Source organism: Patagioenas fasciata, chromosome 11 (genome assembly GCF_037038585.1).
Source record: "Patagioenas fasciata isolate bPatFas1 chromosome 11, bPatFas1.hap1, whole genome shotgun sequence".
Classification (NCBI taxonomy): domain Eukaryota; kingdom Metazoa; phylum Chordata; class Aves; order Columbiformes; family Columbidae; genus Patagioenas; species Patagioenas fasciata.
The window spans coordinates 26633022-26659425 of record NC_092530.1 but is presented as its reverse complement, the minus strand read 5'-3'; the positions used below and the strand labels follow the sequence as shown (position 1 = coordinate 26659425).

The 26404-nt window shown below is 55.0% G+C and overlaps 3 protein-coding genes across 4 annotated transcripts; all 3 read left to right on the top strand.

Annotated features, from left to right (window-relative positions):
* Positions 1 to 4332: 4332 nt before the first annotated feature.
* Positions 4333 to 8185, top strand: LOC136106485 (protein Wnt-11b-like). Its single transcript, XM_065846822.2, has 5 exons — positions 4333 to 4400; positions 4528 to 4763; positions 5275 to 5552; positions 6159 to 6451; positions 7143 to 8185. Exons 1-5 carry the CDS (start codon positions 4333 to 4335, stop codon positions 7315 to 7317), a joined length of 1050 nt encoding a protein of 349 aa, XP_065702894.1. The 3' UTR covers positions 7318 to 8185.
* A 6225-nt stretch (positions 8186 to 14410) lies between these two features.
* On the top strand, positions 14411 to 20235 carry IGBP1 (immunoglobulin binding protein 1). Of its 2 annotated transcripts, none has more exons than XM_065846917.2 (6): positions 14411 to 14615; positions 15140 to 15445; positions 17113 to 17308; positions 18236 to 18321; positions 19350 to 19462; positions 19718 to 20235. In XM_065846917.2, exons 1-6 carry the CDS (start codon positions 14428 to 14430, stop codon positions 19861 to 19863), a joined length of 1035 nt encoding a protein of 344 aa, XP_065702989.1. In that variant the 5' UTR covers positions 14411 to 14427; the 3' UTR covers positions 19864 to 20235. The 2 variants fall into 2 exon arrangements, with proteins under 2 accessions (XP_065702989.1, XP_065702988.1); XM_065846916.2 differs by having other exon boundaries at positions 19715 to 20235.
* Positions 20236 to 21196: 961 nt separating this feature from the next.
* Positions 21197 to 26008, top strand: LOC136106239 (diacylglycerol O-acyltransferase 2-like). Its single transcript, XM_065846484.2, has 8 exons — positions 21197 to 21577; positions 23250 to 23378; positions 23446 to 23553; positions 23775 to 23845; positions 23935 to 24139; positions 24682 to 24856; positions 24937 to 25139; positions 25292 to 26008. Exons 1-8 carry the CDS (start codon positions 21538 to 21540, stop codon positions 25444 to 25446), a joined length of 1086 nt encoding a protein of 361 aa, XP_065702556.1. The 5' UTR covers positions 21197 to 21537; the 3' UTR covers positions 25447 to 26008.
* Positions 26009 to 26404: the final 396 nt, after the last annotated feature.

Here is a 26404-nt window from a genome sequence, read left to right as displayed (position 1 = left end):
CTGCTCAGATTTCCCCGCAATGCCTCCCCTCAGGGGCCAAGGCATTTCCCCATTCCCCAAGGCCGAAAAGGGAACTTACAGAGAATACGGTTTCATAATAGTAAGATCCTCTGGGTTAGAGGGAAAGGAGCACGAGGGAGAAGTGTGGACACGGTATCTGCTTGCGGGTCAAGGTAAGAGAAAGGTCTGTAGCAGCCATGAATGGGAAGGTGAGATGTCAAATAAATATCAGGGACTTCCAGAGCGCAGTGAGGACCGAGAGGACTGAACTGAGTCTGGAAAGGTGAAAGCTGAACCGTGTCACTGTGGTGAGGCCACTCTGATTTCAGCCTCACCAAGCACAGCGAACAATTTCATGGCAAAGGACCCCAGGTCCTGTGACGAGTACGAGCAAAATCCATCACTCCAGGGGTTTAACAGGGGCTGTTTCTCACTGCAGAACCCTCACTAGAAGCTGACTGGGTTCGGAGGTGAGGTTCATCCCTGCCACGTGCCACCTGGATCTCACACGGGATGGCAGCTCCAAGCCCCAGGTACGAAAAGCAACAGCAGCTTTCTTGAATATCGGAGATGCCGGAGGAGACTTTGGGCTGGTGGGAGAGTGGCTGAGTTGGGCTGACAACCCAGGCTTGCAGAGAACGAAGGAAATCGTCTCCTGTCCTACAGCACTGGTGAGTTCTGCCCTTGGAAGGTGTGCTGAGGTCACCCAAGCGCAGGATCGCGGTGGGCGAAGGGTCTTTGCAGCAGATCGCATGGGATTCACCATCCCTGGAGGGGTTTAAAAGATGGATAGGTGAGGTTCTGGGGGACATGGTTTAGTGCTGGAGTTAGGTTATGTTTGGACCCCACCTTAAGAGTCTCTTCCAACCAAAATGATTCTGTATGTGGGCTGGGTAGTGGTGAGACCCTTCCCCTGGCTCTTTCGTTATGGTGGGGTGCAGCTCCAGCCCCTCGCGTACACTGGTGTCTCAAACCCGTCTGTGCATTGTGTCACAGGCACTTGGAGGCCGAGCGCCGTTCTGTGGCAGAGAGCTGCTTCATGAGCATCACCTCATGGGGACACTAAAAAAAAGAAGTAAATTGCACATGGGAAACGGTGTTTGAGTTATGTCTGGGACCACCACAAAGCCTAGAGAAGCTCCAGGCGCTCCTGACGATGGATGAATTCTGCCAAGATGCCTGTGCCCAGTCTCCCCTCAGGCTGTGTCACCCTTCCCACAGCTGGGGACCACAAACAGCTCTAGCAGTGTCTGACATGTCCTTACATCTTCCCCTGTGGGGCAATAACCGTGGCTGGAGGGGGCAGCGGTTGGGCAGGACCTGCCCTGATGTCCCACAGGTGCTGGTGGTCTCTTGGACCTGATGCTTGGTCTGAAGGGATTTGGAGCAGCATGTGCTGCAGGAGAGGGGGTGCACATTGCTACCTTAGCCCAATAAAACAGGGTGTTGTTATTTTAACCAGCTTAGTCCTCATTTTAGAGACAAAAACCAAAACATGGGGTTTGGTGACTACAGAATATAGGCTTGGGATATCCCTTGTCCTTTCCAACAAGGACTCTGGGGATCTGTTTCTTTGCTACTCCAGCCAAAAGAAAAGTCATTTTTCAGCTGACAAGAGCTTGCTGTGACTGTGGAGCCCTTTGGTGTCAGCTCATGGGCATCAGGGAGAGGAAGGTTAACGGGATCAGAGCCAGCTGGTTCCAGGGACACTGAATACAGCATCTCTTTCTTTTCTCTCTGTGCTTTACTTAGGCCTTGTGTGACTCTGCTTGGGATTTGGGAGCGACCTCGATGTGTTCCTAGCAGGACCCTTCCTCATGGGCCATCGCTCCAGCACCAAGTACCTTGTGGACCTTTCATCCCCAGAGAGCAGTTTGGAGAGCTCAACAATTCAAGCTGCGTGTCCTGGTTTTAGTGCAAGTCAAAGGGAGGTCATGGGGGGCTGCAAACCAACCGCCCACTCATGTCCTGCACAGGGAAAGCCCGTTCCAGCGAAGAGGGAAGCTGCATGGCAAGGGAGAAAGCAGAAGCCAGGTCTGCAACCTGTGACTGTTTCCAAAAGCAGTTGGTGTCAGCTGGGCTCGTGTCTCAAATGTCACCTCCCACTGTGGAAAACATCAGCCCACCTGGTTCCTGAAGGTCCTCACAGCGGCAAGGTTGCACTTTTGGTTTTCTACTCATGGAAAGGAAAGATTCAGAAAAACAGACACCTCGTGACAAGCATGTGCCAGCCGCGGAAATGTCACCCCACCCCGGCCCCTGTCCATGCAGGCACCGTTTCCCCAGCTGCGTCATTTCTGCCAGCCGTAATCTGGTTCCTGTGATGAAACGGGCACTTCTGCAGCTGGAACCTGTGCCCGGTGCTGGCTCAGGGACGCGCAGCAGCTGGAACCCGCGCCCGGTGCTGGCTCAGGGACGCGCAGCAGCTGGAACCCGCGCCCGGTGCTGGCTCAGGGACGCGCAGCAGCTGGAACCCGCGCCCGGTGCTGGCTCAGGGACGCGCACACACCAGTTGGCACCAGGCGAACTCCCCTCGGGGCTCTCTGTGCCACAGCCAGCGGACTTCGGGTTCATTTTCTTGGCCGGAGAGGCAAACTGCTGTGCAAGCAGGTTGTGCTGTTCTCAGGAGCCTGTACACATCAAGGCATTAGTCCTGGTCCAGAAAGCCCAGCAACAGTCAAGGCAAAGTCCTCCAGCTGTCCCCCGTGCACTTCAGGGTGCTGAAGGCACCAGAAAACCCAATGCCAACTCCAGACTGGGGTTTACAGCTCTGACAAGCTAAAGATAGCCCCGTGCTGAGTCAGATCCTGCTCTCACCGCGTTTTCTAATGGGCCCATTCCATTTTTGGGCTGTTTCTTGAGTTTGCGTGGGCAGGGCAGCCGTTGCACTGCAGCCCAGCACCTTCCTGTGGTGGGGAGAGGTGGCTTTAACCCCATTGCTTTGAAATGGTTTTGTGGGCTGAATGGTGGGAATGTTTCCCTTTCTTCTCACCCTCTTTCTCTGCAGTTACAAAACCTATTGAGCAGCTGCTGATGCCCTGGCTGAGGCGAGGGGTCAGTTAAAGGGTTTGTCAATAGGAAAACGGGCTGAAGCTGTGAAGTCTCCAGGTAGAACTTCCCCAAATTCAATCAGCTTCACAGAATGGCTGGGGTTGGAAGGGACCTCTGGAGATAATCTAGTACAACCCACCTGCTAAAGCAGGTTCACCACAGCAGATCACACAGGAATGTGTTCAGGTGGGTTTTGAATGTCTCCAGAGAAGGAGACTCCACAGCCTCTCTGGGCTTCAGCGCCAGTGCAGCCTTTGGCTGGGTCATCTCCAGGCTGGTGAGACCAGTGTCCACACCTTAATCGATTTGTATACATGTATATATACATCTGGAGTCTTGGTTATTGGAGAGTCCTGGCTGCCCTACAGAGAAAGAGGGGGCTGAAAGCTGAGACTTTCACTCCTCCTGGGTCAAAATATGGGTTTTTTTTAAATCAAAGAAAATAAGAATATAGCCAAAAATTAACATAAGCCCTTCTCTCCCTTACTGATGTGCCAGGCACAGGACGAGCCATGGGTCCGTGTTCAGATCTGACGCCTCTCCTGAAGATGCTGAAGGTGGAGACCCGCACAGCTCTGCTGTGTGCAGCATCTCTAGGCCTCGCAGGGACACAAAAGGTTCTGGGGCACCCAAACGCTCAGGGGGGTGATGTGCCCCATGTCCCCCACCTCCCCATGGCACAGAGCCACGCTGTCCTGCAGCGGGGCATCTCCTCAGCGTTTCCCAGGGGCTGGTTTGGGGATGGGGGCAGCTAATAACAGCTGGAGCCCCCCTCTACCTCCCTATCCCACCCTCCCCCTCGGCTCTAACCCGCTGTGAATGGCACCGAAACCGCCTTTGTTCGCCTCCCCGGGGGGCAGGACCGCGCTGCCCGCGGCTACAAAAGGGGGAGGCGGCGCCGAGCGGATCCGGTCCGGCCCCGGCCCCATCCCTGGTGTCAGCACCACTCCTTCCCCGGTCCCATCCCCGGTGCTGGCTCCCTGTCCCGGCTCCATCCCCCGTGTCAGCCCCGGTCCCAGCTCCATCCCCCGTGTCAGCCCCGGTCCCAGCTCCCTCCCCAGTGTCAGCCCCGGTCCTGACTCCTGGTCCCTACCCCGGTCCCGGCTCCATCCCCGGTCCTGGTATCCTCCCTGGTCCGGGTCCCAGCGTCATCTCCATCCCTAGTCCCAGTCCTACCCCCGCTCCCACCCCAGTCCTGCCTGGTCCCAGCCCTATCCCCGATCCCGGTCCCAAGCAATCCCAGCTCCAGTGTCAGTCCCCGTCCCGGTGCCATCCCCAGCCATGGGCTCCCTCCCGGCCGCCGCCCTGCTGCTCTGCCAGCTGGGGCTCTCCGCAGCCATCCAGTGGCTGTGAGTACTGTCCCGGGGGGGGCTGCACCCTCTCCCTGTGCCCCTCTTTGGAGCTCCCCCTCTCGGGCTGGGTCCCCAGAGCGGTGCCCGTGGTTCCCTCTCGCTGACACCCATCCTGTCCCCACAGCGGGCTGACGGAGAGCGGCAGCGGGGTGGCCTGGAACGAAAGCCACCACTGCCGGCTGCTCGCCGGACTGGTACCCGACCAGTTCCAGATGTGCCGCAGGAACCTGGAGGTGATGCCCAGCATTGTCCGGGCCGCCCGCCAGACCAAGAGCGTCTGCCAGAAGAGCTTTGCAGACATGAGGTGGAACTGCTCCTCCATCCAACGTGCCCCCAGCTTTGGCCCTGACCTGTTGAAAGGTAATGGATGTTTTCCCTCTGATGTGTTTGTGCTCCTGTGTCTGACCCAAGGAGCTTTCCAGGCAGGCAGTGCTTTAACAGAAAGAAAAAGAAGAGAGAAAATAAGAAAGGGTGGTTGGGCTAGATGACCTTTGAAGGTCCCTGCCAACCCAAACTGTTCTATGATTCTAACATACAGTGCCGCTGTTCAGCTGATGGGTGTCAGTTCTGGAGAAACTTGTTGCCATTACACTGGTGTTAATCCTGTGCAACTTGGACCTCTATTTCAAACCAAAACAGCCACTAGAGGCTCCAAAAAAAAGGGGGAAGAGGTGGGGGCAGAGGCTGTTTGCTGAGACCATAATACAGCAGATGGCACAGGTTAAAAATGCAGCACAAGAAAAAGGCTGGGCCTTGGTGTTATGTCTGTTGCAAGAAAACAAAAACAAAACTCCTCATTTGCATTGTGAGATCTCTGAGAGGAAGGTTTGGCTGGGTAGGGTGGAAGGACACATCCCTCTCTTCTTCCCAGGAACCCGGGAATCCGCCTTTGCCTACGCCCTGGCCGCCGCCGCCGTGCCGCACTCCATCGCCCGAGCCTGCGCCTCGGGAGAGCTCCCGCTCTGCTCCTGCGGCCCCAGCCCCTCCGAGCTCCCCGGCCCGGGCTTCAGGTGGGGCGGCTGCGGGGACAACCTGCGCTACGGCCTCCAGCTTGGTGCTGCTTTTGCTGACGGTCCTTCAAAATCCAGCAAGCTGGGCACACAAGCGCTCAGGGCCATGAACCTGCACAACAATGCAGTGGGTCGGCAGGTGGGTATGGGGGACAGATGGATGTGGGACAGGTGGGGACGGTGCCCACCACAGGTGCTGCAGCCCAGCACAGCTTCCAGCAGCCCGGGGGGCAGAGATTCCCACTGTAAGACGCTGAGCAGGTTGTGTGGATGCTGCCCTTAAAGTCAGGAGGCAACTACATGGTTAAAACAGAGCTCCATGTGTTTGCAGAGCCATCCCCCACTGCTACCCTACCCAAACATCCTTGCACCCTTTCCACTTCACACCAGCACTTCCAGTACCTCTTCCCACCCCTCTGATGGGAGCAGAGGCCCATCAGCTCCAGCTGGGCTCCCCAGGACGGGTGGTTCCCCAGGTGGGGATGTGGCCATCCCACACCCATCTTGGCAGGGGAAGCCACCCGCCCCTGGCCAGGGATGTCCCCGAGGGTCAAGTTCTTATCAGCAGGGGATTGAAGCAGGGCTGTGTCCTTGATTGTGCCATTATATTCATTTAAAGTTGGCAGTAAGCAGCTGAGCTCTTTCATCTCTCAAACCTTCCCATAGGTACTTTTGCAAATTAATCACTAGGGTGGGTACAAGGAGAAAGCAGAAGGAAATTCATCTGTTTTCCTGTCCTCTGCAGGTGCTGAGCGACTCCCTGGACACCAAGTGTAAATGTCACGGCGTTTCAGGCTCCTGCTCGGTGAAGACCTGTTGGAAGGGGCTGCCCAGCCTGGAGGAAATCGCCTCTGACCTCAAGTCCAAGTACCTGGCAGCCATCAAGGTGACCCACCGGCTCGTGGGGCCCAGGAAGCAGCTGGTGCCCAAAGAGGCGGACGTCAGGCCAGTGACGGACACAGATCTGGTTTATCTCATCAGCTCTCCCGACTACTGCACGCCAAATATTCACCTGGGGTCTCCGGGGACGCAGGACAGGTAAGAAACTGCTGCAGAGACTCAGCCTCCCATTTTATGATTAACTGAATTCTAGTTTAAAGGTGTCACTGCACAGGAGCAATTCTGGTTTCTGTGTTTCTTAACATACTAAAGTACTGCTTTGTTTTATCTAAGTATTTCACATAGTACAATTCGGACAAGATATTACCTTAAAATTGTGGTTATATGCAGTATTTTTTCCCTCGTTGTTTTTGAACTTGTTTTTTTAATACGGGAGGCAAAGGCAGGGAAAATTGCTATATGCTACGTATTTAATTTCTATGGAAGGAATGTAAGTATTTATAAAATGACATAATCAGTCATTCTTAGTTCAAATATTTTATAGCCTACTACGTTTTCAAAGAAGAGTTTTTAATATGTTGGTTCTTTTTTTTTCCATACACATTTTAGAATCCTAATCTTAAACCAACCAACCAAACCCCAGAAGTCTTTCCAGACTACTTTAGTATCTTAGCGTCTCGCTGCCTCCTGCCATGGGCACATCAGCTCTGGGCAGGGGCCAGGGCAGGTGGCCATGGTTGGCACCACCACCGTGGTGGTGGACAGAATCATTGAATCATTGAATTGTTTTGGTCGGAAGAGACCTCCCAAAATGGAATCCAAACGTTAGCCTATCTCTGGCACAGCCTCATGTCCCTCAGAACCCTGTTGTGCATCCTCCTCTTGACAGGCAATGCAACAAGACCTCCATGGGCAGCGACGGCTGCAACCTGATGTGCTGCGGCCGTGGCTACAACACCTACACGGAGGAGGTGATGGAAAGATGTCACTGCAAGTACCACTGGTGCTGCTATGTGGTGTGCAAGAAGTGTCGGCGGAAGGTGGAGCGATACGTCTGTAAATAATGCCAGAGGCGCCGGGCGGGCAGGAGGACTCTGGCGCTGGGCATGGCTGGAGATCCAACGCCAACTGCAAGGGATGGTGTGAGCTATGGCAACGCCGTGCGGTGTGGGGAGCCCGGGCTCTCGCATTGCCACGGAAAACCTCAAACTGAGACACGTGGGGAAGCCCAAGGCCCAGACCTCGGCTCCATCGCTCCAGAGCAAGACAAAGGGCCGCCCTCCCACGGCCGGTGGGGAGAGACCAGCCCTCGGTCTCCAGCTGGGGACAAGCCATTGATCACTCACACACACAGGCCCTTTTCTCCGGGGGTGAATGGGGACCCTGGGCTGACATAGTCCCTCTGCAGGAGGTTTCTGACAGTGGCCTGAAAGCCAGGAGTGATGGATGGGATGAGGGGCAGAGAGTTGCCTGTTGGGAGAAGAATATTGCTTTGGGTGAGGGGGCCATGGGCGGCTGCTTTAGGGGAAGGTTTCTGCTGTGAGCTCACCAGCACCACCAAGTGTTCCTCCCCAAGGGCAAATATGGGTCTAGGGCCCTTGGCAGCACCTGAAATGAAGACCAAGAGCTCATCAATCCTCCCCAAGACCCACATGGAGGTTGTTGCTGCTCTCATGGTAATGAGTCTTCGCCTGTGACGGGTGATGGAGACAGACAGACAGACGTAGGGACAGCAGCAGTCCCCGAGGCTGCCCAAGATGGGCAGCGTGGCAAAGCTGGTCTCATCTTTTGGACCATGAAGGTCTCCAGCCCACTCCTTCCACCCCCTTGGCACCAGCCATGCTGGCACTCTGGCCTGGAGAGAGGACACAGCTCCAGGGCCCTTGGGAAATGAGATCTTTAGCCACTATACTTAATGAAAGTGGGACTCCAGTGTGCGTTCTTTAAATAAATGTATTATACTATATCTCTCTGTGATGTGTTTCCTAGGAAAACCTCCCTCCTCCAGCTCCTCAGTCGGCTGCAGAGGAAGAGAAGCTGTAAGGAGAGGCCAAAGCCCCGTGCCCTCACACACAGCGAGGGACCAGTTCGGTTTTAATTCTTTCTGTGGCTCCTTGGCCCAGGTTTGCCTCTAATTACAGCTGCTGTAATTACAATCTTCTGCTCAGCTACCGCGCGCGTATGGAGAACCTGCTGGAAGGTTTCCGTTGCCCAGTTCTTCAGGTCTCTGAGCAGCAAGCAAGGAATTCCTGGGGTTCAGCAGCACTAGTGGCTGGAAATGGAGGCAGTCTGGGGTCATTTGCTGATCCTTGTGAATGTGGGCTGGAGCAAGGGGTGGGGAGCCAGCCATGGGGGCTCTGGTGGCCTCGCATGTCACCTCGCATGGACTCTGGCCATGGGACAAGAGATTCATGCAGCCTTTGGAGAGAAAGGACAAGTCTAAGCGCTCAGGTGCTGAGGAGAACCCACAGCACAAGGAGGACAGGTAAAGGGAATAGAAATTGGGGCGATTTCCCGCAGCTCATCCATGACCCGGAGCCCCTGGCAGCTTTGCGTGCGCCTGGGTTTATTTGTGGTCTGTACTAAATGGGCTTGGCGGCGTTCAGCCCCGAGTCCAGCTGTACCGATTACTCATTTCCATGTTCATTCAATCATTTTTTAAGAGCCTCTGCTGGGTCACGGAATCAATTCATGAGCTTTTTTTGTAAACCGTTCCCTTCACTTAATGTGCTCCAGGTTTCTGTACTAACAGTGAGTCCAAGGGGGCTTGAGACGAGCCTGGGAGCTGGAAGCTGGAACGCTCAGGAGTGAAGCATATTCTGTGTAGTTAACCAAGTGAGTTAACTAGCATTATCAGTGGTTAACGTGCCATTGACTTATCTGGCTGCTGACATCCAGCCTTCCCAGGGTGACAGTAAAGCCACAGCTGCAAAGCTTCCGTCACAGCTGCCCAAGGCCAAAAAGCTATCTCCAGTTTTGCTTTTAAAATGCAGTTTGGGGTTGGTGACCGGCATTCCTCAGAAAAGGGAGTCTTTGGCTGCTAGGTTGCAAAATAGATGCAGTTTCTGTGTCCAGAGCCAGGCTGAGGTGATGCGGGTACTTAATTAGGAAGATTGCTTAAATCCCTTCCCCAGAGCCACCTGGCTGTGCATCCCGGATCAGAGGGAGGTGAAACCGGGAGGGGCTGTGAACTCCTCAGAGTATTGCAAAACGAGCTGGTGAGAAACAAAAAAACACAAGGGAAGGATCTTGTGGAGTGAGAAGTTGAGCCAGGAGGGTGGGAAATGTGATTTGCATTTGGTAACTACAAACACACATCGCCTGGGGTAGAGGAGAGGAGCCACAATGGCTCAGAATGCCCCGGGGAGATGTCGTGATCCCCTCCTAGAGAGGTCCCATTTGAATTTCTGCCTGGGAAAAGGCAGGGTCAAGGGCTGAATATGCAGAGTCCTCTCCTCCTCTGCTCCTTCCATCTTGGCTGCACCAGGGAAGAGTTGGGGAAGGACTGGAGGGGTTGATCAGCACTGAGGAGCTCAGGCTGTGTCCTGTGGGATATGGGAAAACACCGTGATTAGTGCAAGGGTGCAAAGGGTCAGGCTGGCAGGAGGGACAGTGGTGGGGAGGTGATGGTTAAGTGACAACGCTTTGAGCAGGAGGGCTTGTTAGGCTCGGTTTACCAGGTTTGCGGGATCTGCTGGACTAGAAGAGTCTCTGCAGGAAGCAGAGCCAGAGCAAGGCAGCATCAGCCGATGGATCCAGCAGGACTAAACCCTGCATGGTGCCCCAGGAGCTGAGGGATCCATCTGCCTGGATGTGTTTTCTCTCTGTGACTCTGCCTGGGCAGCAAAGCCAGCAGGAGGGTCCCGGGGGAGCCCCTCACCCCACCCCGGGCAGCACAAACACCCTCTGGGGCAAACGATGGCAAAACTTGGACCCTGACATCAGCCTGCGGTGGGTCCCAGCACCTCTCAGCGCCACCCTCTGCCAGAGGAATTGGCGCAGGAGGGTTTGTCTCTAACCCTCAGCAGCTCCACTTCCACCACAAACACCTCCAGCTCTGGTAGGTGGCGCCTCAGGACCTGAATCAACCTGGGCAAGGACGGGAGCAGCATCCCCAAAACACAATGCATCTCTAACAACTGTGGCTTCGCAGCCCTTCAGACACCACTTTGCCTTTCCTGTCATTAGCCATTTTTCCCCGATATCTTGTGGCTTTTAATTTATCTGTTTCTCTGGAAATGAGACTCTCCCAAAGCTGAGTTCTCCACAGCCATGGCAGAATTCATTCACTCTCTGGTGCTGGGAGCTGACATGGGAGAAGTGGCTCTAAAAATGGCTTGTGCATAGAAAACCATCCTTGTGCATGAAATATGGGGAGAAGCGGGCAAAGGGTTCGCTCTTAAAAGCCTCCTCATTACTGCTTGAATTTTAGTCTGGGTTTTAAAGGAATAAGGCTGGTACAAATGTGATCATGCCCTGCTGGTTAGACTTGTGTGGACTGTGAATTCTGGAGAAAGGAGAGTGATTTTCATGGATTCTTTTGTCTTTGCTCTAAAGCACTGTGGGTTTTTTCTTTTTTTCTTCTGTTTCTCTATTCATTGAGACTGTGTGCTAGTGGTTTTTCTGCTTTTTTTCTTGTATGTCTTTATTCATTGAGAGACGCTGCATAACTTATTCCAGGAGGATAATCTGAGCAAGGGCAACAAGCTGTCAGTAAGCAAATGAGTGTTTTGGAGGAAGAATGTTCAGGAAGATATTTCTGAGTGTTTCTTCTGGATATTTCTTCCCTACAGCCCTGGATTGCAGCTGTGGGGCAGAACCCCCACCTGCTTTTTGCTTGTGCTTTTCACAAATCAAACTGAGCCAGAACAAGGAGCAAGGAGGGGATGGGGCCGCTGTGCTGGGGCTCAGCTGTTGATCAGCATCTGCACCGCTGCCAATATTTGGGGGTTGTCACTTTGACCTTTGGGATGGTTGGTGCCCACATGATCACACTGCAAGACACAAACATGAGTAAGTGCTTGTAGTTAAGGGAAAACCCTGGTATCTCTGTTCTCCTTTATTTCTGGGGTGTTCAGCAGTATCATGGTGGCCGAAGGATGACAAATGATAATAGGGATTGTCCTTCTGGGGATCTTCAGCCAAGGGACAAATCAACATAGGTGAGTAACAGCCAGAAGACCAGAGGGGGAACTGAGGGAACCTTGGGCTTGAAGGCCAGTTGTGTAAGAGGTTCCGAGGGGACACAGACCCCTCTTCCCTCCTCCTAGCCTGGCCAGGCTGGCACTCCTTCCAGCTCTGAACCCTGAATTTCAGCCAGTTGCTCCATCGGAGTAGAAAAGCCCCAGATCCTGCAGGTTTGTGGTATCCCCATCACATCTGCGGGGACCGGGAGGAGTGAGGTGGCATTTTTGAGCACCCCTGTCCCCTTCACCAGCCCGTATTTCTCCCCCTCATCCACGTTCAGTGCAAGCAGTGTCCCGGAGGCTGCTCACAGTGGACCTTTCAAATCACCCTTCTGCTCGTGCAGAGAAGGTGCCATGGCCACCTCATCGGATCACTAAACAGTAACATCTTCTCTTTGAGCACCCCTGGGGATGCTGCCTCCAGGGCCTCTCAGAAAGCGAGTTGAAGCATGGAAGGAGCTGCAGAACAGTCTGCTCTCTAGGGCAGAAGCTGCTGTGAGCCACCCTGGCGCTGCCATCCACGTGGGCATCCTCCCACCAGCCCAGAACTGGGGCCGTACAGATTTTTGAGGACTTTCTCAACTTGTGTACATGTCCGTGTGCTTTGTGGTGGAGGAAGGAATTTCCAGGCATGCTGCAGTCTGGCCACCCATGTGCTGCAGGATGACATAGAATCACAGAACAGTTTGGGTTAGAAGGGACCTTCCCAGCTCCCCCAGTGCCCCCCCTGCCATGAGCAGGGACATCTTCACCAGCTCATGTTGCTCAGAGCCCCGTCCAGCCTGGCCTGGGATGTCTCCAGGGATGGTTCATCCACCACCTCTCTGGGCAGCCTATCCCATGCAGAAGCTCTAACACATTCCAGGAAGATTGGAAGTCTGTGTAACGTGCTGGAGCTCCTGAGAAGCACCAGACAGGCCTTTGGAAGTGCATGGCAAGATGTTCTACACACGTGTGTTAAACGCAACACACCGCGGCGGTTCTGGTTTTACTACGTGTATAATGGAAAGCATATGGGCACGTTTCATGTCTGGAAGTGGAAAGGAAAGAAGCCTCCAGAAGCTGAGGCTGGTCTCCAGGCATCGACTTTATGTTGAAAACCCACCACATTGAGACAGCTGGGGAGCAGGGGACACCCATCCCTGGCTTGCCAAAGCTCTGGGAACTCCCCATTTTCCCATGTGGTGGGACTAATCACAGCTACTATTCCTGCAGTCCCCAGCTGGAAGCTCATTCTAGTGTGAATAGGGGCTCGCTGGTAATTACGCCTTCCAAAGAATCAGTTATTTTTCCCTCCTAGTGAGAACATTAGCTCTGTAATTAGAAGAGGCAGCTCAAAAACCCCACATCCTGCCAGGAGGACCTCAGGAAGGAGAAGAGCAACATGACCTTGCCTTTTGTGATGCTGCGGCTGACGAGCAGCCCGTGGGTGACACTGGTCACCACTTCATGCCCACACATTGTAAATTAAACCGTTTCTTGACCAGTTGGGACCACAGATAAAAACAGGGAGTGGATTAACTTCTAGCCAGGAGATTCAGGAGCTTCCAACCAGCCAACTGGTTGACCCGCTTGGCTCTTGGAGCTAAAGCGTTCTCCATCTCAAAGGAAACCAGGCTTCATACGATTTCCTAGTCTCTTGGATAGGAAAAAATTGCTGCTCAAGGCCTGTCCTGTGCTGCCCCTGATGATCTGGGTCAAAACTGTCGCCCATTCCCCAGGTCAAAGGGGAGATCTCCTGCTCCATCATCAGCCTTTTCGCAATTACTTGTAGATCAAGCCCAAGAACCTGCCCGGCTGGCTCTGGGAGGTGAGGGTCTCCAAGGAGAATGCCCTAAGGAGGTGGTTGTTAAAGATAAAATGGAGATATCTTACAGAAAGGTGTGGAAAGGTGAGCTGCGAACTGCTCAGTGGCTCCGGCGAACACAGCGGCTCCGGCGCCAGAGCTCACTCCAGCAGCTTCTTCTGCTCTGCTCCCAGAAAACGCTGCAGAAACGTCGGATCTCGGTGGTTACGGGGTGGCGGTGCCGTGGGGTGAGGTGCTGTGGAACTGCTCCGGTGGAGGTGAGCAGGTTGTGCGTGTTGGCGATGCCAAAGCGCGTTCTGCCAGTGAAGAGCAAGCGGCTGGAGATTCCTGGCTCCCTTCCACTTCCAGTCGTGTCACTAATTGATTTTCTCACCTCCTGCACCCACAGAATGACCCTTGGTCACCTCACCCCGCTGTCACCTGCCTTTGCGGCCTGAGTGGAGCGGTGACAGGGGGGTGGCACCACCGGGGTGTCCTCAGGGCACAGGGAAACCCACAGCTCTGGTTTTGGTGAACGACTTTTCATGGAGTTCTCACCTGGGTATGAAGAGAACAAACAGCAAATTGTAAACTGACTCGTTCCTGGAGGCCGAGTGCTTCTGGGCGGCCCTGAATTATCATCATCACACCATATCAGTTTCTCACATCTGGGTAAATTGTCGGGGTTTCTAAAAGTCCGGCTTTAACCCTTACTCATTTTACACCTATTTAAATTTCAGAGGTATTGGAAGAAGGGACTTAGGAGCTAAATGAAAGAACAAATTAGAAAGGCTGCTTATCTTGCTTTTCTTATGAAAAGAATACAGAGAGAAGAAACGGCCTCCAGTTGTGTCAGGGGAGGTTTAGGTTGGATATTGGGAGTAATTTCCTCGCAGAAAGGGCTGTGGGGCATTGGAACAGGCTGCCCAGGGTAGCGCTGGAGCCACCATCCCTGGAGGGTTGAACAGACGTATAGATGAGGTTCTCAGGGACACGGGGCAGTGGCAGTGTTGAGTTAACGATTGGACTTAATGATCTTAAAGGTCTTTTCCAAGCAAACTGATCGCTGCCCCCGCCCGCCCCCACCAAGATGGCGGCCGCCCCGGTCGGCGGCCCCTCCGCCCTCACCAAGATGGCGGGCGGGGCGGGGTCCCCCGCTGCCGCCCCGGAAGCGGTTACCGGACGGCGCCTTCCGGCCCAGCATGGCGAAGGGGCCCGGGGAGGGCCCGCGGCTGGCGGAGCTGCTGGAGACCGGACGGCGGCTCTGGGAGGAGCTGGACAGCGGCACCGAGCCGTCCTCGGGGGCCCCGGCCGTGCAGGACAAGGTGCGGCAGGGGCTGGAGGCGCTGCGGCAGGCGGAGGCCATGGTGGCGCAGCTGGACCTGTTCAGGTGAGCGGAGGGACGGGCCGGGCCGGGCCTGAGCCGGGTGGAGTGGGACCGGGGGGACCCGTCTCTCCACAGGAGAGACTTGGAGGGGATGGAGCGAAGGGAACGGAGCTGGTGAGGGGCTGAAGCACAAGTGTGATGGGAGCGGCTCAGGGAGCTGGGGGATTCAGCTGGAGAACAGGAGCTGAGGGGAGACCTTCTGATCTCTGAACTGCCTGAAAGGAGCTTGGAGCCAGGGGGGTCGGGCTCTGGTCCCCAGGAACAAGCGCCAGGAGCAGAGGAAGCGGCCTCAAGTTGCACCAGGGGAGGTTGAGGTTGGATGTGGGGAACAATTTCTCCTCCAAAGGGCTGTGGGGCATTGGAACAGGCTGCCCAGGGCAGTGCTGGAGTCACCATCCCTGGAGGGTTGGACAGACGGACATGAGGTTCTCAGGGACATGGGGCAGTGCCAGGGTTGAACTTGATGGTGTTGAGGGCCTCTCCCAACCAAAACGATCTATGATTGTATCTCATGTCTCCCCTTGCAGCGAGAATGAGGAGCTGGAGGAAATCGCCTCGGCTGACCTGAAGTTCTTGCCGCTGCCTGCCTTGCTGGGGGCCCTGACGCTGAAGCAGGTCGACTTGAACAAGAGGCTGGAGCACCTGAAGAGCGCTCGCACCCACTTCTGGCGTTTCCTCAAGCTCTGCAGCAGCTATGGGCTGGGCAGCTTCCAGCTGCCGCCCGCCAGCCCCCCGGGAGAGGAGGACACGGGGAGCCCGGCCCCGGGCGGCCCTGCTGCCGCCCAGCCCAGCCTGGTGGCCATGGCATCCAGCAGACAAGCCAAGATTGAGAGGTAGGATTTTGCGTGGTGATGTTTAAAGGCTTTTTGTAATTGGTATAAATGAAGCTGAGAGCCTTAGGTAGCACGAGATTGTGCAGGCAAGGGCTGTCAGGAAAGAGCTGCTTCCCTTGGCGGTGGAATATTCTAATTGTTAAACATTTATTTTAAGATCCGCATTACGTGTTGCTTAACGGTGTTGGACGGCGCGCAGGCTGCGTTTGTGTCTTTAGCATCTCGTCTTTGAAGAACTGTACAAGAGCTCTTAGAATGAGTTCTTTAATCTGCCAACAGCGTAAAGGCACAGCCCCCCTGCCTGCCAGTGTGATTATGGGATAATTAAACAAGAGATGGTGCCTGTTTGTTGTGTTGTAGTTGGAGATTTTGACAATCAAGTTGTTGCCTGTTGCGGTAGCACAGAAAGGCCCCAGCTGGGCTGGAGAGCTGTTTAAATTGCACAAATACAAAAATGACTTGTATTCTAGAGAGTAACCTGAGTTGGGTGGGTTTGGGCTACAGGAATGCGCAGGAGTCATTTGGATCAGCGCAGCAAAGCCGATTAAGATGTGGGTTTTGGGTTCTTGTGGGGCGGGTGTGGATAGGTTTGGTTTTTAGAATGATTCTTATGCTCCCTTGTTCTCTCGGCTCCCGTGGGTTTCTAATCCTGAGCTCTCACTGCTGGTTCTTCACTGAAGTGGAGATGCAAGGATCTAAGCTGCGGGTGTTATATCTGTACTCCCCTGTGCCTCTTAACTCATTCTTAAAAAGGTCAAAAAAAATTCCGGAAAGCCCAAATCATATGAAAAAAACAACCCGCACACACACAACCACCCGAGACGCAAACTGGAGAAATGTCTTAATGTGGCTTAAAAGCAGCTTCTTGATATGTTGATGTCATATAGGAACAACTCAAAATAGCTATTATATTGGTGTTCCCAGTGAAGGAGCTGATGAGTTGAAATCCTGTGTTCTCCAGAAGATTAATGCTGTCAGGCTTGCCTAATTTTACATGGGAGGCTTAATTTTCAAGGATTGCTCAGCTTTTAGGAGAAGAAAAGAATAATTGAGAGCCATTTCTAGATTTAAACCGTCATCTTGAAGCTGCTTTTAACAGACAGGAGCCACTTAAATTGCAACAGGAAACATCAGAACCTCTCTTTTTGTATTCAGTTTTCTTTTTAAACACATGAAATTGTGTTAAACCTCTTACAAAGTGTAGTGAAGATGCTGGTTAACGTCTACCTTTGAGTTGACAGGTGATGGGGAAGATGGGAATAAACTATTTTGTATATGTGTATATATGTATATAACAGTGCATTTTGAAAGCCTTTTTCTGAGCAGATTGGAACTCTTCTGATTGACATAGTTTTTATTGGTCAAATCCTTGTAAGTCTCTGCCTTACTTCTCAGGTCTTTTACTCGGTGTTTACCAAGTGGATCCTCCTCGCACAAGGAGATTTGTCCCGGACGCGAGGAGCTTGATGAATATCTGGATTTTCATCCCCTAATGAGCACTGCTCAGCAATCGCTCTGTGCAAAGCAATTAAAAGGAGATTGGGGCAGGAGGTGGCTCTTTAGCTACATTTGGTTGAATTTCAATAAATAGGAAATGGTTTCTTTTAGAAAATGCTGTGTTAGAAAAAGTTTACTGAAATGATCTTGTTTTGTTCTCTTTGAGACAGATACAAGCAGAAGAAGGAGCTGGAGAACAGGTTGGCCTCCTTGAGAAGCTTTGTGGAGGGCGGGCAAGCAGACGAGGATCAGATACGGGAATTTTACACCCTACAAATCCGGAAATGGATCAGCACCAGCCTTGAGGAAATCGAAAGTATTGACCAAGAAATGGTCATCCTGAGGAGCAGAGGGAGCGTGAAGCAGGTACGAGACATCTCCTGCAACGCCGGTCCTGCGGGCGGTTGGAGCTCAGAGGGATCCAGTACCTGGGTCTCATTAGTATTGTCTGTGAGTTGAAACTGGACTCAACCACAGCCCAAGCAGGTGGGGTTTGGTTGAATTTGGAACAGGCAGTGGTCTGATTTTTGGGTGAGTCGCTGCCTGGAGCTGCCTTATGTTCTGGACGGTCATGGCTTGTGAAATGCTGGAGCATTGAGTCTGAGATTGGAACCGCTCTGCGTGTGGGGACTTTTCTCCACCGTGCTGGGTTCTGCCAGACCCTTCACTCTAAAGAGCTAAGGACATTTGTAAATTAAAAGATGAGCCTTGTCATTTTTTTAAAACCTATGCTCTGGTCTACAAAGAGTCCAGATGTTACAGAGATGAACATGGAAAACTTCTCATTGACGGGCAGTTCCTGTGGAGAATGGTGTTTCTGGGCTGTACGTTACTCACCTGAAGTGTCTAGAAATAAGAAATCATAATGTGCTGACCCAGGCCGTAGCGCGGTGTTGTTGGCATGGCTGGTTTGTGCCGTTCGTTGTTGGCTCCGCAGAGCTCTGCGGTGCCCTGGGTGATATTTGTGTTCGGGAATGATGGGCTGTATGTGCTGCAGGATGTTCTGCACACTGGGGAAATAAACTGTATTTCCTGCTTTGATGGGAGCTGGTCTGATTTCTGCATTGGCCAGAAGAGGTGTAACAAAGGCACAAAGAGAAGTGATTTGTAGAAGCTCGCAGGTGGAGTTTGATTTAAACTAGATTAAGAGCAGAGTTTTCACTCTTGGGATGTCGCTCTGGCCGCAGAGGCGTTTCCCTTCTACAGAACCTTCAATAACTTGCTGGGGGTGGGAAGCAGAGATGGGGAGTCTCACCTCCACCACTATCCGGTGACTATTGTTTGCATCTTCAGCCATCAGCACCACCACACGGCGCTTCTCGGCAGCCCAGGACTCCGCTGAAACCTTTCATTCTTACCCGGGATGCTGCTCAGGCCAAGTATGTTGTTTTTCTGATTATTTAGACACAGTACGACGCAGCGCTCTGTTCTCATCTCCTAAAATACTCTTTCAAATGCAGAAAAACAGTTGTTACCTTCAGGCAGGTGGCACATTGAGGTGGCACATGTTGTGCACCTGGCCAGGGGGTTTGGGGAAAATCTGATGCGTTTCTTCTGCTTTCTGTCATTTTGTTTGTTCCCAGCCTGCTGCAGTGTCTTGCTTGACACTGTTTCCTCCTTTTGGGGGTGGCAGAAGAGGAGATGGGGTTAAGCAAATCTCGCTGTGTTGGTTTTTAGGCCACGTGCTTGCTGTTTGGTGTGCCGTGGAGAAACAAGGCTAATCTGCCCCTCTAACCTGATAAAACAGGAGTGTTCTTTGCTGTTAAAATAAAGAACCTGGCAGTGAAAAGCACACGTGGTCTCTTAATCTGGAACTCTGAAAGATTGCAGTGAATTCAAATAAGTGATCTTAGGGCCCAGGAAGATGTGGCACCTGCCAGGGAATCATCAGCCACAATCCTACAGGTTTTAACTGTCAGGCTTTCGCTAGGGAATCGAGATTTTAACCCCTTGTGGCACCATGAGATTCTTGCAAGGAATATGGCAGCAAACTCCACAAAATGGGATAGAAACCAGATCTCATGTCATGCTTGTGCCATTATTTGCCCTGAGCCCTGTGTATATTTATTCAGGCAAGCCGTGTCTGATTCCCAGGGCCCTCCTTGGCGAGCTGTGCCAGCACAGAGCGTTCTCCTGCGGGCTGGAGAAGCGATTCAAGGTCTTTGGGCTGGAACAGCCCCCACCTCCCTCATTAACCAGCAGGATGAACTCTTTAAATGCCGTTATGGGCAGGTCACACGTCTCTTGCTGATGGCCCAGGCTGTAGAAATGTGTTTGTTCTCAAGCTCTCCTTGATAACATGCCTTATATTGTACCAGTTGGAGCATGGAGTGGTTCCGTGTGTTGTCTGTGTTTCTGCTCAGTTGTAGCGATGCAAAGCACTGCCTCTGTCTGTCTGTCCCTGCAGGGTGTTTGGTGCCGGGTACCCCGGCCTGCCCACCATGACTGTGGACGACTGGTACGAGCAGCGCAGGCGCCAGGGGGTCGTGTCGGCCCAGAGCGCGCCCCGCGGAGCCCCAGGTACCGACCGCGGAGCAGAGCGCGGGACCGAGAATTTGGGAAGTCTCCTGAGTGGGAGGGTGAACAGGGATGTGTTTGGGGTGCAAAACACCCCCTGGCTGAGGAGGAGTAAGAGCTGACTTAAGCTGTGAGAATAACTGGATTGCTAGGCTGCTCTTCGGTAATCCCAGCTTTTTGTCTAGGCTGGCTTCTGTTTGAGCCCGTGACTACCAATCCTCTCTGGCCTTACTGCCCCTTGCTCCTTTTCTCCAGCAGATATCACTGATGAAGAGCTGCAGAAGCAGCAGCAGGAGAAAAAAGAGGAGGAGGATGATGAGGAAGCTCTTCAAAAAGCTCGGAACTGGGATGACTGGAAGGATACGCACCCCAGAGGCTACGGCAACCGGCAGAACATGGGCTGACGTTCTCACTGCAGAGGGAGCAGGGCCTGGATATCCTGTCAGAATCGCCCGTGTCCTGGAGATAGAGGAGTAAATCCACTGTACATATGCGGAGGTGTCTGGGGCTTTTCTGGGAGGCGCTGGAGCCAGAGGAGTAAACAGGCCAGTTTGCTTTGGTTCACATTAAATGTCAGCCTGGGCGCGCTGGTCACGTACAGCGATAGCGCGGTGCTTTCCGAGGGGTCAGGCTGCCTCTGCTCTGCAGTCGGAGGGAGTCCTTGAAAGAAAAGTACACGGATTTGGAAACCGCTCTTTGTATTGTGGGTGGATGTATTTATTTTATTTTTTCCTCTATATTTTAAGCAAAATAAAATCTCTTGTGCCACCTCGTTATTGCTGTGAAAATCCCTTGCTCTTCATCCTGGGCTCTTCCAGCAACCAGGGGAGCTGAAAATAGGAAATAGCCGTTGATTTTTTTGGCCGAGGCTCCTGAACACCCTGAGCGGGGACACCGAAGCGTTTGGGATGTTTGTGTTAAGGAGATCAGGTATTTCGAGGGCGACGTCTTGAAGTGCTGATACTACACATAGTACAAATGCCTTGATAGAAATATCAGTGCCAGGTGGGCTCTGCATGGCTATAAAAAACAAATGAGGCATCGCTGCTCCTTGCAGCGCGTTACCTGGAGCGGCCACGTGCATTTCACCATCTGTGATTGGGGTTTGTCACCAGAATGCTCTTGTACCTCTGGGGACAGTGGGATTCTGAAAGAATTTGGGGGTTTTGCTTCCTTTTAGTGTGATTCGGGCACATCTGAGGGGCCAGTTAGTCTGCGGGAGATGATGGACATTTTAAACAAGACAATCTCAGCTCCTCTTAACTCACGCACACCTGAGGAGCCGTACCCTGCAGTGAACGCTGCCACACACTTTTTTCTGGAGCCTGAGTCTCTACAAAAGCAGATTATGAGGTTTTGTGGGTTCTAGAACTCTCAAGTGAAACATGGTTTTTTATGTTAATGACACATGGAGTCCTGCATGTATATTTATCCCTTTCCTATGTATGACATGAGCCGGCTCTTCTAGCAAGCGCTCCTGGAGAGGTTCATCCTGAGAAGTAGCTGTGGATTTTTACCATTTATGTAGCGGTTGCCCTGAAGCCCCATCTCAGGGCTGCTTCTGCTACTTTTGTGCTGCTCTTGTTTCCTTGTCTCATTTTCCCCCCCAGTCCTGTCCAGGCAGCAGTGGGTGAGCTGGCAGGGCTGGCTGACCCTGGTGTCCCTCCGAGGGGACGGTGCCGGGCTGGGACCCATTCCCGCGCCGCGGGAGCTTCGGGATGACGTTTTCGGGCGGCTCTGGCGGGGAGTCACACCGGCGGAGCATGACAGTGGTTTGTGAAATACCAGACGGCTCCATTCCCGGGGGAAGGCGGCTCCGGCCGAGCCCCCACGGCGCGGGCAGCGGTGACGTTCTGAGGAGCCGCAGCCGCCCCTCGCGCCAGCAGCTCTTCATCGCTCAGCGCCCCTCCTCATCCTCCCCAGCACCACCAGCTCTTCTCGCCCTGCACGCTGGGGCCGGAGCGGCTCCACTCCCGCAGCGGCTGGTTTACCTTGGATCAGCTGGTTAAAGCAGCTCCGGGATTTCCAAACTCGCCTTTTAACCTGCTGAACCGGGGTCTGGCGCAGAACTCACCACCATGAAAACAATCATTGCAGCCTATTCCCAAAACCTGAGCGGTAAGATATTTCCCAAGCGTGTTTGAACGGTTTCTGATGCTCTTACGACGTGAGGAGCTGGTCAGACAATTAGTGGGTTTCTGTCATTAGTGCTCAGGGGAAAGGGAGGCGTTGGGAGCAATTTGGGGTTAGCAGCACCAGAGGAAAACATACAGTTGCTCAACAGGAATGAAATTTCTGACAATGTGTTTGATAATGTTACTCCTGCAAAACGCTCCAGACCGCTGCAAATTCCCCTTCGTTTTGACTCGTTGCCCCGGGCCGCAGGGTTTGAAGCGGCTCCTGTGGCCACGGACGGACGGGGCTGGCAGCGCAGCCCCTGGGGCTTCTCCGTTTTCTGTCTGCGGTCTGGGCATTGGTGGAGTGCTTGGGGGGCAGATAGAAAAAGGAACTGAAAGAAGCAACTGGTAGGCACAGATGTGCCAGGCGGAGCTCTGCACCTTCACTGGAATTAAAAAAAGGGGGCTTTGGAAAGTTGGTAACACCAGGAAAGAGCTGAACCTTCCCCAGGAAAAACTGGAGTTTGGTTGTTCTCTGCCCTGGGGGTCTCCAGCCTGGGGGCCCATGGGGACGGGTCTGCTCCGACCTCAACTCAAACATCTCTCTGGCCAACATGCTGATTTTGGGTTGTTCTCCCAAAAAAAGAAGCTCTTGTGGCACGAGAGCCGCCATAGCTGGCGGCGGTGGTCCTGGCTGCACTGGACCTTTGGCCGGGAGTGGTGCAGTGGTGGGACCGGCACCCTGGGCCATTTCGGGAGGAGGGATGGGGCCGCGCGTGGAGTTTGGATCCTGGCGACCGGCCCAGGGTGGTTAATGGTTCACCAAGGTCAGCTGGAGGGACAGGGGCGGCTGCTGCGCTGCCCCCCAGGGGAGATGGGGCTTGGCGGGGATGGCTGTGGGGATGGGCAACCTTGGGCACGCCGGCTTGGTCCCTGGCCACCATCCTTGGTGCTTGCTGGGGAGTGAATTCTGGCCCCACCTCCCTGCCACACCACTGAGAAAGCCCCAATTCTCTGTGAGCCTGACCACGCCGCAGAGGGCACGGGGAAGGTGCTGGATGTGCCACCACGCTCGGCTCCACTGGTGCACCAAGGGTCATGGACACGTTGGGCTGGGGGTGCCCAACCTGCCAGCTGCACCCCCAGAGCGAGGGTGGAGCCCAAAGCAGCCTGGGGTTGCTCAGGGCCACCTCCTGGCATAGGCCAGAGCTTTGTGGGACAAACACTCCCCATCCCATACACAGAATCACAGAGTCATTTTGGTTGGAAGAGACCTTCAAGAACATTGAGTCCAGCCATTAACCCACCCCTGGCACTGCCCCATGTCCTGAGAACCTCCTGTCCGTCTGTCCAACCCTCCAGGGATGGTGACTCCAGCACTGCCCTGGGCAGCCTGTTCCAATGCCCCACAGCCCTTTGGGGAAGAAATTGTTCCCCAGATCCAACCTCAACCTCCCCTGGCGCAACTTGAGGCCGTTTCCTCTCACTCTGTCACTTGTTACTTGGGTTAAGAGACCAACACCCTCCATACTACCACCCTATCCCATTCTCTCCCATCCCATCCCTCCTCTCCCAACAGCTACATTCTTCCCATCTTACTTCCCACCTCAGCCCCGTACCCCAACCCCAGCAGCCGCAGGTACCGCTGGATGACCCGCCATGTCCCCCCGCAGGGAGCCGTGCCAGCGTGCACAGCGCCCTGCGCACCCTGCTCGCCGCGCCCTGGCCCTCGCAGCGGGACGTGCGCTCTTGGCTCCAGCTCCTCTCCGTGCTGCAGTGGGTGCTCAGCTTCCTGCTGCTGGGTGAGTCGGGAGCCTCTGGGGGGTCCCAGCGCAGGGGTCCACAGCCGCTCACCCCCGGCTCCCTCAGGACCCGTCAGCCTCCTGCTCCTCATCTACCTGGTGTTCACCAGCTTCTGGCCCATCTCTGCGCTCTACCTGGCCTGGATCATCCTGGACTGGGACACACCGGAGAGAGGTGGGGACGGCCACAGCGCCCCGTCCCTCCAGCTCTGCAGTCGGGTGGGGTGCGAGGTCCCCCCATTTTCTCTGGTGTGGCAAATGGGGAGCACCACGTCCCGCCTGCACCTTCCCTCCTCTCCCCTTCCCCATCTTCGCGATGGGAAGAGGGATGCAGCGGGTCTGGGGGGGGTGACACTGGGCTGGGTGTCACCTCCCGCCGTCCTTCCCGCTTCGCAGGTGGCAGGAGGCTGCCGTGCCTGAGGCGCTGGCCTGTCTGGAGGCATTTTCGGGATTATTTCCCTGTGAAGGTACGATGCACGGAGCCAGGATGGGACGGATATGCAGGTGCTAGTGGTACCAGCATTATGTCCCCACGACGCCATCTTTGTCCCTGCAGCTGGTGAAGACGCACGACCTGTCCCCCAGCCACAACTACATCATCGGCTCCCACCCCCACGGCATCCTCTGCGTCGGCGCCTTCTGCAACTTCATCACTGGCTCCACGGGGTTCAGGGAGATGTTCCCGGGCATCCAGCCCTTCCTCACCACCCTGGCTGGCAATTTCCGCCTGCCCCTCTTCAGGGAGTACCTGATGAGTGGGGGTGAGCAGCTGCGGGCAGCTGCCTGCACCCTGCCTGCACCCTGCCTGAACTCCAGCGTCACCCTGCCTGCACCCTGCCTGCACCCTGCCCGAACTCCAGCTTCACCCTGCCTGCACCCTGCCTGCACCTTGCCCAAACTCCAGCGTCACCCTGCCTGCACCCTGCCTGCACCCTGCCTGAACTCCAGCTTCACCCTGCCTGCACCCTGCCTGCACCATGCCCAAACTCCAGCTTCACCCTGCCTGCACCCTGCCTGCACCCTGCCCAAACTCCAGCTTCACCCTGCCTGCACCCTTCCCGAACTCCAGTTCCACCCTACCTGCACCCTGGCAGCCCAGGGAGACCCCACCCTTCCCCGGGAGCTCTCCTGCAGCAGGGGGCGCCCTTGCCCTGTCCCCATCTTGTCCCCTGCCCTGTCCCCAGCTTGTCCCCTACCCTGTTCCTTGCCTTATCCCCCCAGACACGGTCCCTTGTGAGGTCTCTTCCAGGGTCCCCGTCCCTGGGTGCTGTCCCACAGCACTAATGATCCGTCCCCACCGCAGGCCTGTGCCCGGTGACACGTCGCGCCATCGGGTACCTGCTGTCCCAGAACGGCACAGGTAACGCGGTGGCCATTGTCATTGGCGGTGCGGCCGAGTCCCTCTCCTGCCGTCCCGGCGTCACCACGCTCATCCTGAAGAACCGCAAGGGCTTCGTCCGCATGGCCCTGCAGTACGGGTGGGTCTAGGGTGACGCCCCCCACGTGGGGATCTGGGGGTCCCCGTGCCCTGTCACTGTCCCCCACCTCCCCTCCACAGGGCCAACCTCGTCCCTTCCTTCTCCTTCGGGGAGAACGACCTGTTCCGCCAGGTGGTCTTCGAGGAGGGCGGCTGGATGAGGAGCATCCAGCTGCGCTTCCAGAAGATGTTGGGCTTCGCTCCCTGTGTGTTCTATGGCCGGGGTGTCACCTCCGTCCGCTCCCGGGGCTTCCTCCCCTACGCCAGACCCATCACCACCGTGGGTGAGTGTCATGGGTGACCCCCAGAAGGCAGAGGGACAGAGGAGGAGGACACCCATCGATGGGTGATGTTGGAAGACAACATTAAGCCCATGTCTCCAGTGAGCTGGGTGGGTCCCCACACCATCGTCCTGACTTTCCTCCCTTCCCGGCAGTGGGGGAGCCGGTGACAGTCCCCAAGATCGAGGACCCCAGCCGGGAGACGGTTGACATGTACCACGAGATGTACGTCCGCTCCCTGCTCAAGCTCTTCAACGAGAACAAGACCAAGTACGGGATGGCAGAGACGGACGAGCTGCACATCCTCTGAGCGCGGCCGGCGCCGGTGGCCAGGGCCTGGCTCGCAGTGGCGCTGGCTCTTGCGGGTGGGGATTTCAGCCGCCCAGCACAGAGGACGCGTGGGGGACGGTGCCCGCTCTGGCCCCCCGCTCCTCCGGCCGAAAATCCTGAGTGGGAGGTGGGAGGAGAGGAGGAAGCGAGGGGAGGGGGAGATTGGGAAAGGGTCACCCTCTAAAGCGCTTTGGAGGGGCTGTGGGTGACACAGCTGTCCCCTGAGGAGGTGGGGCTGATGTGGGGGGGCTGGTGCGAGGCTGGGGGCCAGCGATGGGCATGGTCCCCCCCCAAGATAACCAGGACACCGTGAGCTGAGGGAGGGGGTGTCATGGGAGGAGGGAACAGGATGGGCTCTTTGGGGTGACATCCCAATGGCGAGTGGGACGAGGCTGGGGAGACATCCCCCCTGGGGTGGAGGGGGGACACTCCTGGACCTGGGGACCTCAGCTGTGGACCACATAGCCTTGGGCAAAGAGCAGTTCTGGCCCCAGATGAGCCTTTTCTACCACCTCTGTACCCAATACAGATTTCCAACCACTGCTGCTGTGTGTGCTGGGGGGCTGGATTTCAGCACCACCACTGTACCCCCGTGCAGGGGGACGTGTCACCCTCCTGTGTCCCCTCACTCCCATTTCCAGGCTGGGACCTTTACACCTCCCAGGAGCAATCGAGCAGCTCCAGGGTCCACCTGGGCCCCATCAGATATAATGGGGTGTGAGGGGCAGCAGCTGCTCTTATTGGGTTAACTGGGCAGAGGAGGCACATCCTCTTCTCTCTCTGCTTTCAGCTCAATGGTGAGTGAGCGTCTCTCGGGGTCTCGCTGTGGGATGGGGACACAGGGTGAGATGTGACATTCCTGGGGACCTCTGTTCCCACAGGTGACCTGGGCAGCTCCTGGTGGGTTGTGGTTGGTGCCACATGGTTGTGACTGGGGT

Coding starts and splice junctions, on each gene's coding strand:
- LOC136106485 (XM_065846822.2), top strand. CDS start 4,333: ATGGGCTCCCTCCCGGCCGCCGCCCTGCTGCTCTGCCAGCTGGGGCTC. Junction 4,401..4,527: donor TCCGCAGCCATCCAGTGGCT/GTGAGTACTGTC, acceptor CTGTCCCCACAG/CGGGCTGACGGAGAGCGGCA. Junction 5,553..6,158: donor ACAATGCAGTGGGTCGGCAG/GTGGGTATGGGG, acceptor TGTCCTCTGCAG/GTGCTGAGCGACTCCCTGGA.
- IGBP1 (XM_065846916.2), top strand. CDS start 14,428: ATGGCGAAGGGGCCCGGGGAGGGCCCGCGGCTGGCGGAGCTGCTGGAG. Junction 14,616..15,139: donor GCGCAGCTGGACCTGTTCAG/GTGAGCGGAGGG, acceptor CTCCCCTTGCAG/CGAGAATGAGGAGCTGGAGG. Junction 19,463..19,714: donor CGCGCCCCGCGGAGCCCCAG/GTACCGACCGCG, acceptor CCTTTTCTCCAG/CAGATATCACTGATGAAGAG.
- LOC136106239 (XM_065846484.2), top strand. CDS start 21,538: ATGAAAACAATCATTGCAGCCTATTCCCAAAACCTGAGCG. Junction 23,846..23,934: donor GGGATTATTTCCCTGTGAAG/GTACGATGCACG, acceptor TTGTCCCTGCAG/CTGGTGAAGACGCACGACCT. Junction 25,140..25,291: donor CAGACCCATCACCACCGTGG/GTGAGTGTCATG, acceptor CCTTCCCGGCAG/TGGGGGAGCCGGTGACAGTC.